The following is a 19,355-nucleotide window of genomic DNA, read 5'->3' as shown; positions in this document are numbered from 1 at the left end:
ACTGTTAGATGCTATAATATATATTGTGCTTATTGGTAAGAGTGATTTAAGCCTATTTGGTATCATTTTTTTAATCAAATGTTCATTTTTAGCATGGAGGTGTCTACGTGAAGCGAAGCGCAAAGTTTGACGAGAAGGCAATGAAAAAGAAGCTCTCGTCACAAACAGTGTTGGGAACACCAGTAAGTATTTAAGGAGCACACTGGCACAAACTGTCTGATTTGGGAATGTTATTTACTCCCGAAAGCATTTTTGGTGATAAGCATGTTATTTCTTGCATCGCAGCCAATAACTTTTTACATGGCTGCCAACAAAACTAATGTTTAATACTGTCACTTCATTCAATGGATTCTATTGATGGGCTGTGAGGGTGTCTGTGAAATACCATAAAAGTGCTCTTCCTTTATCCCAATTTGTCATTCTTTGAAGAGCGTTGCTATTCTAAAATATACATGAAACCAACTGAAATAAATATTTATGAAGGCCGTTTTGGTCACTGGCATGTCCGTTCTAAATGTTTCCCTGTGCCTAGTCTATATCGGGAAGGACAGCTGTTGCCAAATAACTTCTTCCCAGGACACTAAGATCCACAGCTTGTTGTTTGAGCTTCTGGGCTACCCTTTGTCCCTGGGCTTCTGTGCTAGCATTTTGTCATGATTTTCTGACTAGTCTTGTCTTCATGACACCCAGGTTTTCATATGTGCATGGGTACAGATTATTCGGAAAGTATTAAGACCTTTTTACACATTTAGGTATGTTACTGCCTTTTCCTCATCAAGCTACACACAATACTCCATAATGGCAAAGCGAAAACAGGTTTTTAGAAATTTTTGCAAATTTCTAGCAAAAAATGAAAACCGCTTATTTACATAAGTATTCTGATCCTTTGAATTGGGACTCAAAATGGATCTCAGGTGCATCCTGTTTTCGTTGATTATCGTTGAGATGTTTCAAGAACTTGACTGGAGTCCACCTTTGGTAAATTAAATTGATTGGACATGATTTGGAAATGCACACATCTGTCTACATAAGGTCCCACAGTTGACCGTGCATGTCTGAGCAAAAACCAAGCCATGAGGTTGAAGGAATAGTCTGTACAGCTCCGACAGGATTGTGTCGAGGCACATATCTGGGGAAGCGTAGCAAAACATTTCTGCAGCATTGAAGGTCCCCAAGAACACTGGCCTGCATCATTCTTAAATTGAAGAAGTTAGGAACCGTCAAGACTCTTCCTAGCGCTGGCCACCTGCCCAAACTGAGCAATCGGGGGAGAAGGGCCTTGGTCAGGGAGGTGACCAAGAACCCGATGGCTACTCTGAAAGGGCTCTAGATTGACAACCATCTCCACAGAGGCATTCTGGAAGGTTATCCCATCTCTGCAGCACTCACCCAATCAGGCCTTTTATGGTAGTGGCCAGACGGAAGCCACTCAGTAAAAGGCACATGACAGCCCGTTTCGCGTTTGCTAAAAGGCACCTAAATGTCTCTGACCATAAGAAACAAAATTCTCTTGTCTGATACAATCAAGATTTAACTTGGCCTGAATGCCAAGCGTCACGTCTGGAGGAATCCTGTCACCATCCCTACGGTGAAGCATGGTGTGGCAGCATCATGCTGTGGGGATGTTTTTCAGTTGCAGGGACTGGGAGACTAGTCTGGATTGAGGGAAAGATGAACAACGCAAAATACAGAGATCCTTAATGAAAGCCTGCGCCAGAGTGCTCAGGACCTCAGACTGGGGCCAAGGTTAACCTTCTAACAGGACAATGACCTTAAGTACACGGTCAAGACAACGCAGGAGTGGCTTTGGGACAAGTTTCTGAATATGTTTGAGTTGCCAGAGCCCGGACTTGAAACCGATCGAACATCTCTGGAGAGACCTGAAAATAGCTGTTCAGTGACGCTCCCCATCCAACCTGACAGAGGATCTGCAGGTGTGCCAAGCTAGTAGTGTGATACCCAAGAAGACTTGAGGCTGTAATCCCTGCCTAAGGTCCTTCAACAAAGTGCTGAGTAAAGGGTCTCAACACTTGTGATATTTTGCTTTGTCATTATGGGGTATTGTGTGTAGATTAATACATTTTAGATTAAGGCTGTAAGGTAACAAAGTGGGAAAAGTCAAGGGCTCTGAATACTTTCCGAATGCGCTCTATGTAGAAACATAGTCTTAGACTACTAACGTTGCGAGTAATGATGTGCTGATCTCCCCTGCAAGACTTCACTTGCTGTAACTTAAACCCCTGTTTGTTTTGATTTCGGTGCAGATGTATCTTGTCATCTTCCCAGAAGGAACCCGATACAACCCTGAACTCAAGAAGATGATCAGCGACAGTCAGGCTTTTGCCACTAAAGAAGGTGCTCTTTCATACTTTCACATTGATTTATAAATTCCGAGCTAGTGTATTCTTTCATGACTAATCGCAAAGCTTTGGGGAGGATTAACGAATGGGGGTCATGTAGGGGTAATGCATTGGAATGGGTACTTCACCTTCTTCCCCTCCCATGCTTAATGTCCTTATCCCACATTGAAAGTGATTGTTGTAGCACTGCTTTCTTTTTCAACCTTTAACCTCTGAAACTCAGCAACTTCCCATTGGCCATGTTCAGTGGCAGAATACAGAGGGGGACTCAATCCCAAACATGTTTTAAACTGTATAATGGTTTTTGGGTAATAAGGTATTTGGTAACAAGGGTTTTAACAAATACAACAAATACCTTTGCCGTGACAGCGGATACAATCTACCTTCCCAACTAACTATTTGCAGTCTCTTGTCAATCTCACAACCCAAATGTTTGTTGACCGCATTAGTGGAACCTTAGACAAAATGAGAAGTCGCCTGGCTGTTCTATTTTTTTTATTTTTTATCCTCGTCAGTGGATTGCTGGTTCAGTGCTAAGAGCTTGGCAGCTTGGACCAGTGAGCTCCTTTTAATTAAATATTCCAGAGGCTGTAGCTTATAAATTGGGCTAAAGGTTAATTTGTGATTACAAAAGTATGTTACTGCTGACTTATAAGTGATTTATGTTGCTAGACCTAATTAGCAAGAGCAAGTTGAAAGGTTTGAAATGGCTTCTTGTGTATGACCTTTTCTTTCATAAAGTAGGATTTTTTTCGTTTGGTAGCCGACTACCACACTACATGGCCAAATGTATGTGGACACCTGCTTGTCGAACATCTCATTCCAAAATCATGGGCATTAATATGGAGTTGGTCCCCCTTTAACTGATATAAAAGCCTCCCCACTTCTGGAATGGCTTTCCAGTAGATGTTGGAACATTGCTGCGGGACCTTGCTTCCATTCAGCCACAAGCATTAGTGAGGTTGTCTACTGATGTTGGGCGACTACGTCTGGCTCCAATTTATTCCGGAAATGTTTGATGGGTTTGAGGTCAGGGCTCTGTGCAGGCCAGTCAAGTTCTTCCACACCGATCTCGACAAGCCACTTCTGTATGGACCTCACTTGGTGTACGGGGGCATTGTCATGCTGAAACAGGAAAAGGCCTTCCTCAAACTGTTGCCACAAAGTTGGAAGCACAGAATCGTCTATAATGTTATTGTATGCTGTAGCTATAAGATTTTCCTTCACTGGATCTAAGGGGCCTAGCCCGAACCATGAAAAACAGCCCCCAGACCATTATTCCTCCACCAAACTTTACAGATGGCGCTATGCATTGGGGCAGGTAGTGTTCTCCTGGCATCCGGCAAACCCAGATTTGTCAGTTGGACTGCCAAATGGTGAAGAGTGATTCATAACTCCAGAGAACGCGTTTCCACTGCTCCAGCCGACGCTTGCCATTGCGCATGCTAATCTGGGCCATGGAAACCCATTTCATGAAGCTCACGGTGAAGTTATTGTGCTGACGTTGCTTCCAGGGGCAGTTTAGAACTCTGTAGTGAGTGTTGCAACTGAGGACAGACAATTTTTATGAGCTGAAGCACTCTGTGGTCCCATTATGTGAGCTTTTGTAGCCTACCACTTCTCGGTTGAAACATTGCTCCAAGACGCGTCCACATCACAATAACAGCACTTGACTAACTGACTTGTTGGCATCTTATCTCGGTGCCATGTTGAAAGTCACTGAGCTCTTCAGTAAGGCCATTCTACTGCCAATGTTTGTCTATGGAGATTGCATATCTGTGTGCTCTATTTTACACACATGTCAGCAACGGGTGTGGCTAAAATAGCCAAATCCACTAATTTGAAGGGGTGTCCACATACTACTTGTTTACTATAATGTACTTATTTTTCTATACTTAGCATTAGCTTAATTGTATTAATACTCTAAAGATCAAATGCCCTGTGCAGTCAAGTGATATTCCTGTGTTTTAATATTTCCACACTGGTTGGACTAATATTGTGAAAATGATAATGCCCTTAGTGTACTGTTTGAAAAGACTGCCTGGAATTTCACTCTGCTTTGGTAGAATAGCGTTTTGGCCTGCCTGGTGACCTTACCAGGCAGTTAATTAGTTAGACCAATAAGAACGAGAGTTCCAAACCTCTGCCAATAACAGCTAGTTTTCCTCTCTCGGACCACTCCCAGAATGTCCTAGCAAAATTCTTGCTTGAGAAATTGCTCTTTGCTAAGAAGCTATTGTTGATTTTTTTTTTTTTTTTTTTTAACCATTTTAATTGAAAACAATTAGGTACTTAGTTTGTTATCCAGAAATTGTTTGATATTGAGAACTGCTGCTTTGGGTCTTTTAGATCATAATCCCTTGTGTGAGCTGCTTCTGAAGTTATAACATCACAGCCATATCACCATGAAATGGAATGCAATATATACCCAGTGTGGCACTCGATAAACTTGCAGTCTTATGTTTACATAGCAACAGATTTAACTACACTGAAGAAAAATAGTAACATAAAATGTTGGTCCATGTTTAATGAGTTGAAATAAAAGATCCCAGAAATTGTTTGTGCACAAAACGCTTATTTCTCTCAAATGTTCTGCACAAATTTGTTTACATCCCTGTTAGTGAGCATATCTGCTTTGCCAAGATTATCCATCCATCTGACAGGTGTGGCATTTCAAGAAGCTGAAACAGAATGGCCATTACGCAGATGCACCTTGTGCTGGGAACAATAAAAGGCCACTCTAAAATCTGCAGTTTTGTCACACAACACAATGTCTCAAGTTGAGGGAGCATGCAATTGGCATGCTGACTGCTGCAATATCCGCGGGTGGACGACAATGCAAATAGTCTTTGTAGCAATTTGATTAGATGTTCAGTAGTCTTATGGCTTGGGGTAGAAGCTGTTTAGAAGCCTCTTGGACCTAGACTTGGTGCTCCGGTACCGCTTTCCGTGTGGTAGCAGTGAGAACAGTCTATGACTAGCGTGGCTGCAGTCTTGGACACTTTTTTGTGGGGCCTTCCTCTGACACTGCCTGGTATAGAGGTCCTGAATGGCAGGAAGCTTAGCCCCAGTGATGTACTGAGCCATACGCACTACCCTCTGTAGTGCCTTGCGGTCGGAGGCAGAGCAGTTGACATACCAGGGCAGGAGTACAGGAGTACAGGAGGGGACTGAGCACACGACCCCCATGTTGAGGATCAGCGTGGAGGATGTGTTGTTCCCTACCCTTACCGCCTGGGTGCGTCCCGTCAGGAAGTCCAGGATCCAGTTGCAGAGCGAGGTGTTTAATCCCAAGGTCCTTAGCTTAGTGATGAGCTTTGAGGACACTATGGTGTTGAACGCTGAGCTACTGTCAATGAACAGCATTCTCACACAAGTGTCCCTTTTGTCCAGGTGTGACAGGGCAGTGTGGAGTGGATCTGATGGTGTGGTATGCAAATTGGAGTGGGTCTATGGTTTCTGGGATAATGATGTTGATGTGAGCCATGACCAGCCTTTCAAAGCACTTCATGGCTACAGACGTGAGTGCTAAGGGTCGGTAATCATTTAGGCAGGTTACCTTAGTGTTCTTGGACACAGGGACTATGGTGGTCTGCTTAAAACATGTTGGTATTAAAGACTCGGACAGGGAGATGTTAAAAATGTCAATGAAGTCACTTGCCAGTTGGTCAGCACATGCTCGGAGTATACGTCCTGGTAATCCGTCTGGCCCTGCGTCCTTGTGAATGTTGACCTGTTTAAAGGTCTTACTCACATCGACTGTGGAGAGTGTGATTATGTAGTCATCTGGAACAGCTGGTGCGTTCATGCATGTTTCAGTGTTACTTGCCTCGAAGTGAGCATGGAAATAATTTAGCTTGTGTCAATGGGTAGCTCTCGGCTGTGCTTCCCTTTTGTAGTCTGTAGTAGTTTGCAACCCCTGCCACATCCGACAAGCATCAGAGCCAGTGTAGTATGATTCGATCTTAGTCCTGTATTGACGCTTTTCCTGTTTGATGGTTCGTCGGAGGGCATAGCGGAATTTCTTATAAGCTTCCGGGTTAGAGTCCCGCTCCTTGAAAGCTGCAGCTCTACCCTTCAGCTCAGTGCGGATGTTGCCTGTAATCCATGGCTTCTCATTGGGATATGTACGTACAGTCACTGTGGGGGACAACGTCATCAATGCACTTATTGATGAAGCCATTGACTGATGATGTACTCCTCAATGCCATTGGAGGAATCGCGGAACATATTCCATTCTGTGCTAGCAAAACAGTCCTGTAGCTTGGCATCTGCTTCATCTGACCACTTTTTTTCATTGATCTAGTCACTGTTGCTTCCTGCTTTAGTTTTTGCTTGTAAGCAGGAATCGGGAGGATAGAATTATGGTCAAATTTGCCAAATGGGGGGCGAGGGAGAGCTTGGTAAGCGTCTGTGTGTGGAGTAAAGGGGATTGCTAGTTTTTTTTAAATGTATTTCTCTCTCTCTGGTTGCACATTTAACATGCTGATGGAAATTGGGTATAACCGATTTGTTTCCCTGCATTAAAGTCCCCGGCCACTAGGAGTGCCGCCTCTGAGCTCTTTCCGGTTTGCTAATGGTGGTATACAGCTCATTGAGTGCGGTCTTAGTGCCAGCATCGGTCTGTGGTGGTATGTAGACATCTACCAAAAATACAGATGAAAACTCTCTAGGTAGAGTGGTCTACAGCTTATCATGTGATACTCTACCTCGGGTGAGCACAACCTTGAGACTTCTTTTGATATCATTATTTTCCAGCGATTGTGCATTGGCCAGTAGTACGGATGGCAAGGGAAGATTAGCCACTCATCGGCAGATCCTCACAAGGCACCCTGATCTCTTTCCGCGATGTCTCTTTCTCCTGCGAATGACAGAGATGAGGGTGTGTTCGGGTGTCTGGAGTAAATCCCTCTCGTCCTTTTCGTTAAAGAGATTCTTCGTCCAGTTCAAGGTGACGAATCACTGTTCTGATTTCCAGAAGCTCTTTTCGGTCATAAGAGACGGTTGCAGCAACATTATGTACAAAATAAGTTACAAAAATGCAAATAAACAAACAAAATCACAAGGTTGATTTAAGAGCCCATGAAACGGCAGTCATCCTCCGGCGCCAATTCATATATGGTTTTAGATAATTGCTGGTCTCAAGTGCAGCCGACATTCTTTCTGATTTTAGTGATTACAAAGACTACATTCGTCACCTCTCAATTAAGTATGGACTCGTTTGTCCATTTGATCCTGCAATTTGTCCACTGTCTACCATTCAGATATATGACCTGATTATTTAAATGGACTGCTGTATTGCTGTTAGCATTTATTGAAAGATCAGTTTGGAGATAATGGTACAATTATTACATTTTAGTGGTAAATTATTATATTTACTGTACTTTTAATTTTCGTTAGCACAATCTGAAAATACTCTGGATACATGAGAGGAATTTTCCTGGAAAATGTGGGGTAGGTGCAACATACCAACATCCCTGGGTCGCTCCTCTTTTCAGTTCTCTGCAGCTAGCAACTGGAACGAGCTGCAACATACTCAAACTGGACAGTTTTATCTCACAAAGACTCAATCATGGACACTGACAGTTGTGGCTGCTTTGTGTGTTGTATTGTCTCTTACCTTATTGATCTTTGTGCTGTTGACTGTGCCCAGTAATGTTTGTACCATGTTTTGTGTTGTTACCATGCTGTGTTGTCATATTGCTGCCTTGCTATGTTGTCTTAATTCTCCCTTTGTTGTGTTGTCTCTCTTGATGTGATGTTTGGTCCTATATTTATATTGGGTTTTTTTTTCATCCCAATCCCTTGTCCCTGCAGGAGGCCTTTTGGTAGACCGTCATTGTAAATAAGAATTTGTTCTTAACTGACTTGCCTAGTTAAATAAAATAAACATAAATAAACTAGGGTTTGAGTGAGAGGACTGGTGTCTCCAAGTGGCCATGCACCTCTCCAAAGACGCAATCCAAAAACGTCCATTATAAAACCGCAATCTGGGTCACTTGGGCATGATTCTTAAGCTAAGTTATAAAATACGATCTTAGGCAATTCAGAGAAAAAACGATTCTGTAATTTTTGTGTGCGTAGAAAGGAGTCCAGTGCATGAAAATGTTCTTCACAATGAACAGGCTAATTATGTTCAGAACAACCCAGGCTATGACATGATATCTTGTAACTGAATGTTGACACTATATACAGTTGAAGTCAGAAGTTTACATACACTTAGTTTGGAGTCATTAACTTGTTTTTCAACCACTCTGTAATTTTCTTGTTAACAAACTATAGTTTTGCAAGTCGGTTTGGACATTACTTTCTGCATGACACAAGTAATATTTCACATATAATTCACTATCACAATTCCAGTGGGTCAGAGGTTTACATACACTAAGTTGACTGTGCCTTTTTAAACAGCTTGGAAAATACCATAAAATTATGTTATGGCTTTAGAAGCTTCTGATGGGCTAATTAACATCATTTGAGTCAATTGGAGGTGTATCTGTCGATGTATTTCAAGGCCTACCTTCAAATTCAGTGACCTCAGAAAAACAATTGTAGGCTTCCACAAGTCTGATTCATCCTTGGGAGCAATTTCCAAATGCCTGAATGTACCAGGTTCATCTGTACAAACAATAGCACGCAAGTATAAACACCATGCAGCCGTCAAACCGCTCAGGGAGGAGACGTCTTCTGTCTCCTAGAGATGAACGTACTTTGGTGCGAAAAGTGCAAATCAATCCCAGAACAGCAAAGGACCTTGTGAAGATGCTGGAGGAAACGGGTACAAAAGTATCTATATCCACAGTAAAACGAGGCTTATATCGACATAACCTGAAAGGCTGCTCAGCAAGGAAGAAGCCACTGCTCGAAAACTGCCATTAAAAAAGGCAGACTACGGTTTGCAACTGCACATGGGGACAAAGATCGTACTTTTTGGAGAAATGTCCTCTGGTCTGATGAAACAAAAATAGAGCTGTTTGGCCCCATAATGACCATGGTTATGTTTGGAGGAAAAAGGGGGAGGCTTGCAAGCCGAAGAACACCACCCCAACTGTGAAGCACGGGGGTGGCAGCATCATGTTGTGGGAGTGCTTTGCTGCAAGAGGCACTGATGCACTTCAAAATGGATGGCACCATGAGGAGGAAAATTATGTGGATATATTGAAGCAACATCTCAAGACATCAGTCATGAAGTTAAAGCTTGGTTGCAAATGGGTCTTCCAAATGGACAATGACCCCAAGCATACTTCCGAAGTTGTGGCAAAATGGCATAAGGACAACAAAGTCGAGGTATTGGAGTGGCCATCACAAAGCCCTGACCTCAATCCTATAGAACATTTGTGGGCAGAACTGAAAAAGCATGTGCGAGCAAGGAGGCCTACAATCCTGACTCAGTTACACCAACTCTGTCAGGATGAATGGGCCCAAATTCAACCAATTTATTGTGGGAAGCTTGTGGAAGGCTATCCAAAACGTTTGACCCAAGTTAAACAATTTTAAAGGCAATGCTACCACATACTAATTGAGTGTATATGAACTTCTGACCCACTGGGCATGTAATGACAGAAATAAAAGCTGAAATAAATCATTCTCTCTACTATTATTCTGACATTTCACATTCTTAAAATAGTGGTGATCCTAACTGACCTAAGACAATTTTACTAGGATTAAATGTCAGGAATTGTGAAAAACTGAGTTTTTAAATGTAGTTGGCTAAGGTGTCTGTGAACTTCTGACTTCAGCTGTATGATATGAGTTTAATGATTTGGAAATGTACAGTGCACATTTGGACTCACGGGTGTTTGGCTTGTATGACATCAAAGCAGTATTTATTATAATCCTCAGTGTCTCATCTTTCAAAATACTTCGAGTCCTCTTAATTTACAGCATTTCCCTCACTCAGACAAATCATTTGCAAAAGTTGCCCAATTACTGGGAGGGAAGAGGGGGACGACTACGTGTCACACTCAAGTTCAAGATCAGTACAGCCGTCAATCAAAAACCATGCAGCAATGTGAAGCACAGAGCCTGAGCTCTGACCTCATGTATAGCATTTTACTGTACAGCTACTACGTTCCATTTGAGACATTAGTAACCAAATCTGCCATTTTCAACATCTATACAGGTACGAGTGTAAAGGGCTACCACTGCATGTTGCCTGGCACATCAGTTAACCAATGCTCTCCTGTTTATTTCCCTCAGGGCTGGCTGCCTTAGACCATGTTCTGACCCCAAGAATGAAAGCCTCTCACATTGCCATAGAGACCATGAGGGATCACCTGGATGCTGTTTATGATATCACCGTTGTGTATGAGGCAACACTGGGCAAAAGCAGTGATAGACAACCTGCCCCAACCATGCCAGGTATGAAGTTGTTCGAGACAATTCCGTTTTTTCAGGTATTAAAGGGGAACACTTTAGGAAGTAAAACTAAGCAAAGCAATGTTTTTTATTTTTTTTATTTTACCCCTTTTTCTCCCCAATTTCGTGGTATCCAATTGTTGTAGTAGCTACTATCTTGTCTCATTGCTACAACTCCCGTACGGGCTCGGGAGAGACGAAGGCTGAATGTCATGCGTCCTCCGATACCCAACCAGCCATACTGCTTCTTAACACAGCGCGCATCCAACCCGGAAGCCAGCCGCACCAATGTGTCGGAGGCTACACCGTGCACCTGGCAACCTTGGCTAGCTGCGCCCGGCCCGCCACAGGAGTCGCTGGTGCGCGATGAGACAAGGAGATCCCTACCGACCAATCCCTCCCTAACCCGGACGACTCTAGGCCAATTGTGCGTCGCCCCACGGACCTCCCGGTCGCAGCCGGTTACGACAGAGCCTGGGCGCAAACCCAGGGACTCTGATGGCACAGCTGGCGCTGCAGTACAGCGCCCTTAACCACTGCGCCACCCGGGAGGCCAAAGCGATGTTTTCAACCCACTAATACTAAACATGTGCAATTAACAAACACTCTATTTAATTTTTTATCATCGACAAGGCTGTTTCAGAGTGATTGGGTTAAGTGCAGAAGACGCATTTCAGAAGGCATTCAGTTGTACAACTGACTAGGTATCCCCCTTTCCCTTTATTTGAGCTATTGTCAGCGCCATTTTAAATTGTAATAGTAATGACTGATGCCAGTGAGTCACTGGCAGGGATCATCAAATTGTCTGTGGCAGCCTTAAAGTATGGGTAAAATCATCAAATTGTATTTGTCACATACACATGGTTAGCAGATGTTAATGCGAGTGTAGCGAAATGCTTGTGCTTCTAGTTCCGACAATGCAGTAATAACCAACGAGTAATCTAACCTAACAATTCCACAACTACTACCTTATACACACAAGCGTAAAGGGATAAAGAATATGTACATAAACATATATGAATGAGTGATGGTATAGAACAGCATAGGCAAGATGCAGTAGATGGTATAGAGTACAATATATATACATATGAGATGAGTAATGTAGGGTATATAAACAGTGGCATAGTTTAAAGTGGCTAGTGATACATCTATTACATAAAGATGGCAAGATGCAGTAGATGATATAGAGTACAGTATATACATATACATATGAGATGACTAATGTATGTAAACATTATATTAAGTGGCATTGTTTAAAGTGGCTAGTGATACATTTTTTTACATCAATTTCCATTATTAAAGTGGCTGTTGAGAGTTGAGTCAGTATGTTTGCAGCAGCCACTCAATGTTAGTGGTGGCTGTTTAGTCTGATGGCCTTGAGATAGACGCTGTTTTTCAGTCTTTCAGTCCCTGCCTTGATGCACCTGTACTGACCTCGCCTTCTGGATGATAGCGGGGTGAACAGGCAGTGGCTCGGGTGGTTGTTGTCCTTGAGGATCTTTATGGCCTTCCTGTGACATTGAGTGGTGTAGGTGTCCTGGAGGGCAGGTGTTTTTCTCTGGATAGCCTTACGGTCGTGGGTGGAGCAGTTGCCATATCGGGCGGTGATACAGCCTGACAGGATGCTCTCGATTGTGCATATGTAGAAGTTGTGTGCTTTTGGTGACAAGCCAAATTCCCTCAGCCTCCTGAGGTTGAAGAGGTGCTGCTGCACCTTCTTCACAACGCTGTCTGTGTGGGTGGACTAATTCAGTTTGTCCGTGATGTGTATGCCGAGGAACTTAACTTTCCACCTTCTCCACTACTGTCCCGTCGATGTGGATAGGGGGGTGCTCCCTCTGCTGTTTCCTGAAGTCCACAATCATCTCCTTTTTGTTTTGTTGACGTTGAGTGTGAGGTACAGTGACTGTACGTAAATATCCCAACCAGAAGCAATGGATTACAGGCAACATCCGCATCGAGCTAAATACTAGAGCTGCCGTTTTCAGGGAGCAGGACACTAATCTGGATGCCTGGAATAAATCTCGCTATGCCATCCGACAAACCATCAAACAAGCGGTGTCAAAACATGAATAAGATTGAATCCTACTACACCAGCTCTGATGCTCGTCGGATGTGGCGGGGCTTGAAAACTCTTACGGTCTACAAAGGGAAACCCAGATCCGAGCTGCCCAGTGACGTGAACCTACCAGGCGAGCTAAGTGCCTTTTTATGCTCGCTTCGATGCAAGCAAGACTGAAGCATGCACGAGAGCACCAGCTGTTCTGGATGACTCTGAACGCTCTCGGTAGCCAATGTGAGCACAGATGATGCAATCTCAATCACACTGCCATTCCACACCTGGACCAAAGGAACACCTATGAGAATGCTGTTCATTGATTGCAGCTCAGCATTCAACACCATAGTGCCCATGAAGCTCATCACTAAACTAAGGACCCTGGGATTAAACACCTCCCTTTGCAACTGGATCCTGGACTTCCTGACAGGCTGTCCCCAGGTGGTAAGGGTAGGCAACAACATGTCAACAACGCTGACTCTCTGGGGTACCTCAGGGGTGTGTACTTAGTCCCCTCCTGCATTCCCTGTTCACCCATGACTGCGTGGCCGAACATGACTCCAACACCAAGTTTGCTGATGACACAACACTGGTAGGCACGACACTGACGACACAACAATGAGACAGCCTATAGGGAGGAGGTCAGAGAACTGGCAGTGTGGTGCCAGGACAACAATCTCTCCCTCAACGTGAGCAAGACAAAGGAGCTGATCGAGGAGTACAGAAAAAGGCGGGCCGACCAAGCCCCCATTTAACATCAACAGGGCTGTAGTGGAGCGGGTCGAGAGTTTCATGATCCCTGGTGTCCACATCACCAACGAGCTATCATGGTCCAAACACACCAAGACAATCGTGAAGAGGGCATGACAAAACCTTATCCCCCTCAGGAGACTGAAGAGATTTGGCATGGGTCCCCAGATCCTGAAAAGGTTCTATAGCTGCACCATCGAGAACATCCTGACCGGTTGCACCACCGCCTGGTATGGCAACTGCTCAGCATCTGACCGTAAGGCTCTAGAGAGGGTAGTGCGCTTCCTGCAGTCCAGGACCTATCTTATAGGCGGTGTCAGAGGAAAGCCCATAAAATTGTCATACTCCAGCCTCCCATGTCATAGACTGTTCTCTGCTACCGCACGACAAGCGGTACCGGAGCGCCAAGTCTAGGACCAAAAGTCTCCTTAACCTCTCTGGGATATCGGCAACAGCCAGTGAAAGTGCAGGGCGCCAAATTCAAAACAACAACCTCATAATTTAAAATTCCTCAAGCATACAAGTATTTTACACCATTTTAAAGATACAATTCTTGTTAATCCAGTAACAGTTTCTGATTTCAAAAATGCTTTACAGCGAAAGCACCACAAATGATTGTTAGGTCACCACCAACTCACAGAAAAACACAGCCATTTTTCCAGCCAAAGAGAGGAGTCACAAAAAGCACAAATAGAGTTAAAATGAATCACTAACCTTTGATCTTCATCAATGACACTCATAGGACTTCATGTTACACAATACATGTATGTTTTGTTCGCTAAAGTGCATATTTATATCAAAAAATCTAATTTTACATTGGCGCGTTACGTTCAGTAGTTCTAAAACATGCAGTGATTGTGCAGAGAGCCACATCTATTTACAGAAATACTCATTATAAATGTTGATGGAAATACAACTGTTATACATGCAATTAGAGAGATACTTCTCCTTAACCTCTTGAATCTAGGGGGCACTATGTTCATTTTTGGAAAAATAACGTCCCCAAAGTAAACAGCGATTTTTGTCAGGACAAGATGCTAGAATATGCATATAATTGACAGCTTAGGATAGAAAACACTCTAAAGTTTCCAAAACTGTACAAATATTATCTGTGAGTATAACAGAACTGATATTGCAGGCGAAAGCCTGAGAAAAATCCAATCAGGAAGGGACTCTTATTTAGAAAGCTCTGCGTTCCTATGCGTCCCTATTGAGCAGTGAATGAGATCAACCAGATTCCTTTTTCTATGGCTTCCCTAATGTGTCTAGTGTCACAATACATAGTTTCAGGCTTTTATTTTGAAAAATGAGCCTGAACGTCAACATTGCGTCAGTGGTCAGCTGAAGTCTTTCAGTGTTTTGTGCGTAAAGGACAAATGCGGCCATTGTTTCTCTCTCTCCTACTAAGAAGCCACCAGTCCCAGTTGAGATATTATCGAATAGATATTTGAAAAACACCTTGAGGATTGATTATAAACAATGTTTGCCATGTTTCTGTCGATATTATGGAGCTAATTTGGAATATTTTCCAGCGTTGTAGTGACCGCAATTTCCGGCCGATTTCTCAGCCAAACGTGAAGAACAAACGGAGCTATTTTGCCTACAAAAATATTATTTTTGGAAAAAAGGAACATTTGCTATCTAACTGGGAGTCTCGTGAGTGAAAACATCCGAAGCTCATCAAAGGTAAACAATTTAATTTGATTTGTTTTCTGATTTTCGTGACCAGGTTGCCTGCTGCTAGCCAGACATAATGCTATGCTAGGCTATCAATAAACTTACACAAATGTAAAACATATTTTCAAAATCTGAGATTACAGGGTTATTAACAAAAGGCTAAGCTGTGTTTCAATATATTTCACGTGTGATTTCATGAATAGGAATATTTTCTAGTAATATTTATGTCCGTTGCGTTATGCTAATTAGTGTCAGTTGATGATTACGCTCCCGGACCCGGGATGGGTAGTATCAACTTTACGGAAAAAGCAAACCATGCAATAATCTGAGTACAGCTTTCAGACAACAAAGCAGCCAAAAAGATATCCGCCATTTTGGGTAGTCAACATTAGTCATAAATAGCATTATAAGTATTCACTTACCTTTGATCTTCATCAGAATGCACTCCCAGGAATCCCAGTTCCACAATAAATGTTAGTTTTGTTTGATAATTTCATCATTATATAAATAGCTTCTTTTGTTTTGTTTTGCATTTGGTAAACAAATCCAAAAGCGCTTTCAGGTCCTGCCGAAAGTCGGACGAAAAGTTCAAAAAGTTCCGTTACAGCCCGTAGAAAGTTGTCACTCTAAGTATAGAATCAATCTTTAGGAGGTTTTTAACATAAATCATCAAAGAGGTTCCAACCTGAGAATTCCATTATTTATCTGTTATTTTACCAGGTAAATTGACTGAACACGTTCTCATTTGCAGCAACGACCTGGGGAATAGTTACAGGGGAGAGGGGGGATGAATGAGCCAATTGTAAACTGGGGATTATTAGGTGATTGTGATGGTTTGAGGGCCAGATTGGGAATTTAGCCAGGACACCGGGGTTAACACCCCTACTCTTACGATAAGTGCCATGGGATCTTTGATGTCCTCAGTCAGGACACCCGTTTAACTTCCCATCCGAAAGACGGCACCCAACACAGGGCAGTGTCCCCAATCACTGCCCTGGGGCATTGGGATATTTTTTTAGATCAGAGGAAAGAGTGCCTCCTACTGGCCCTCCAACACCACCATTGTATGTAGAAAAGCAATGGAACGAGAGCTAACACTCATGACCGCACCTCAGAGCCTGTGGCAATCTGCCAGACACCTGGCTCAAACAGCCCTTATGAGCCCCCACTTCACAGTAGAATCCTCAAACAAAGTTCTAAAGACTTAACATTTATTGGAAGCCTTAGCAAGTGCAACAACCAATATCCCACTGTATCTACATTAGGGGCTGAGTTTTAAAAAACTACAAGCCTCAGATTTCCCACTTCCTGGTTGGATTTTTCTCAGGTTTTCGCCTGCCATATGAGTTATGTTATACTTCAGACATCATTCAAACAGTTTTAGAAACTTCAGAGTGTTTTCTATCCAATACTACTAATAATATGCATATATTAACATCTGGGACGACAGAGTAGCAGGCAGTTTACTCTGGGCACCTTATTCATCCAAGCTACTCAATACTGCCCCCCTGTCACCAAGAAGTTTAACATCTTCTACCCGCAAGCCATAACACTGCTGCTAGTCACTGTTTATTATCTATGCATAGTCACTTCACCCCTACCTACAGTCGTGGCCAAAAGTTTTGAGAATGACACACACATTCATTTCCACAATGTTTGCTGCCTCAGTGTCTTTAGATATTTTGTCAGTTACTACGGAATACTGAAGTATAATTACAAGCATTTCATAAGTGTCAAAGGCTTTTATTGACAATTACATGAAGTTTATGCAAAGAGACAATATTTGCAGTGTTGACCCTTCTTTTTCAACACCTCTGCAATCTGCCCTGGCATGCTGTCCATTAACTTCTGGGTCCCATCCTGACTGATGGCAGCCCATTCTTGCATAATCAATGCTTGGAGTCCGTCAGAATTGGTGGGTTTTTGTTTGTCCACCCGCCTTTTAAGGATTGACCACAAGTTCTCAATGTAATTTAGGTCTGGGGAGTTTCCTGCCCATGGAACCAAAATATCAATGTTTTGTTCCCCGAGCCACTTAGTTATCACTTTTGCCTTATGGCAAGGTGCTCCATCATGCTGGAAAAGGCATTGTTCGTCACCAACCTGTTCCTGGAGGCTTGGGAGAAGTTGTTCTCGGAGGATGTGTTGGTACCATTCTTTATTCATGGCTGTGTTCTTAGGCAAAATTGTGAGTGAGCCCACTCCCTTGGCTGAGAAGCAACCCCACACATGAATAGTATCAGGATGCTTTACTGTTGGCATGACACAGGACTGATGGTAGTGCTCACCTTGTCTTCTCCGGACAAGCTTTTTTCCAGATGACCCAAGCAATCGGAAAGGGGATTATTCAGAGAATGACTTTACCCCAGTCCTCAACAGTCCAATCCCTGTACCTTTTGCAGAATATCAGTCTGTCCCTGCTGTTTTTCCTGGAGAGAAGTGGCTTCTTTGCTGCCCTTCTTGACACCAGGCCATCCTCCAAAAGTCTACACCTCACTGGCCGTGCAGATGCACTCACACCTGCCTACTACCATTCCTGAGCAAGCTCTGTACTGGTGGTGCCCCGATCCCGCAGCTGAATCAACTTTTTAGGAGACGGTCCTGGCGCTTTCTGGACTTTCTTGGACGCCCTAAAGCCGCCTTCACAACAATTGAACCGCTCTCTTTGAATTTCTTGATGATCCGAAATGGTTGATTTAGGTGAAATCTTACTGGCAGCAATATCCTTGACTGTGAAGCCCTTTTTGTGCAAAGCAATGATGACGGCACGTGTTTCCTTGGAGGTAACCATGGGTGACAGAGGAAGAACAAATGATTCCAAGCACCATTCTCCTTTTGAAGCTTCCAGTCTGTTAATCGAACTCAATCAGCATAACAGAGTGATCTCCAGCCTTGTCCTCGTCAACACTCACACTTGTTAACGAGAGAATCGCCGACATGATGTCAGCTGGTCCTTTTGTGGCAGGACTGAAATGCAGTGGAAATGGTTTTTGGGGGGGGTTCTGTTCATTTGCATGGCAGAGGGACTTTGCAATTAATTGTAATTCATCTGATCACTCTTCATAACATTGTGGAGTATATCATGGTACAGCAAATTTTGTGAAAAATAATTTGTCATTCTCAACTTTTTGCCACGACTGTACAAATTGCCTCTAACCTGTACCCCCGCACACTGACTTGGTACCGGTACCCCCTGTATATAGCCTCATTATTATGTTTATTTGTTTTTATTGTTTCTTACTTTATTTGGTAAATATTTTCTTAACTCTTCTTGAACTGCACTGTTGGTTAAAGGCTTGTAAGTAAGCATTTCACGGTAATGTATATACTTTTTCGGCGCATGTGACCAATAAAGTTTGATTTAATGAGTCTCTCAACGAAAGAAAATTATAAAGCGACACTGGGGTATATCTGACCTCCATCGAGGACGTGACAATGGTTAATCAAATCTGCCCATTTCTTTTGCACAGTTTTACAACCCTTCTCATACAGCTGCAACTGTATATGCATTTGTAAATCAAGACCTTTCTTGAGTTGGCTCTGGGATGGTGCAACTGCTGATAATCTGAGTCTATGGTTGAGTGTGTAGGTATCCCAGAACTGTTGTGAGGGAAAAAAATATGTTAGGGACCATGTAGGATGATTCACAATAATTGTTTGCCATAATGTAATTTTGGTAATGGCGAAACTGGTGAGAAATCCTTTGAATAAATTGCCCACGTTGAAACAAATATTAATAGCTAATTATGAAAAATAAGATGCAGGATTTAAAAATATAAATATAAAAATGTTTAATGGCTATAAAAAATTCAGATCGAAGTGAGGGTGATGGAAATGCATTTGGCGCTTGATCTGCTTCTTTTCTATGGGTGGCACTGTGTGCTCTTTTCGAAGGATGGGTCCGGGGCTATGGGATCCGGTGGTTTGGGGGTGGTCTGCCGGACATTGGGATGACAACCCAACTCGGGATGAGCTGGTGGAATAGTGGGGACCAATTGGAGGTTTACTTAGTAGCAATGCAAATATGGTACAGCTACACTCAATCATCATGTTACTTTTCAAAGGTACGTTTACAAACATAAGTTTCGATTCTATTGTCCAAACAGATCAAGGTAGATGGATTATTTTAAATATGTTATTGGACAAATAACAGATAT

The 19,355-nt window shown here is 42.9% G+C and overlaps 1 protein-coding gene across 1 annotated transcript in view; it reads left to right on the top strand.

Moving 5' to 3' along the window:
- LOC110502710 (1-acyl-sn-glycerol-3-phosphate acyltransferase epsilon) overlaps positions 1-19,355 on the top strand; it is a 56,404-nt gene that overhangs the window by 17,983 nt on the left and 19,066 nt on the right. The window contains exons 4-6 of the mRNA XM_021580957.3: positions 93-182; positions 2,265-2,355; positions 10,557-10,718. Coding sequence (XP_021436632.1) covers positions 93-182; positions 2,265-2,355; positions 10,557-10,718 — 343 coding nt within the window. The remainder of the gene's footprint in view (positions 1-92; positions 183-2,264; positions 2,356-10,556; positions 10,719-19,355) is intronic.

The sequence above is a fragment of the Oncorhynchus mykiss genome, chromosome 23 (assembly GCF_057628025.1).
Source record: "Oncorhynchus mykiss isolate SJ-2025 chromosome 23, ASM5762802v1, whole genome shotgun sequence".
In the NCBI taxonomy this organism is placed as follows: Eukaryota; Metazoa; Chordata; class Actinopteri; order Salmoniformes; family Salmonidae; genus Oncorhynchus; species Oncorhynchus mykiss.
This window is presented reverse-complemented; position numbering and strand designations above follow the sequence as displayed.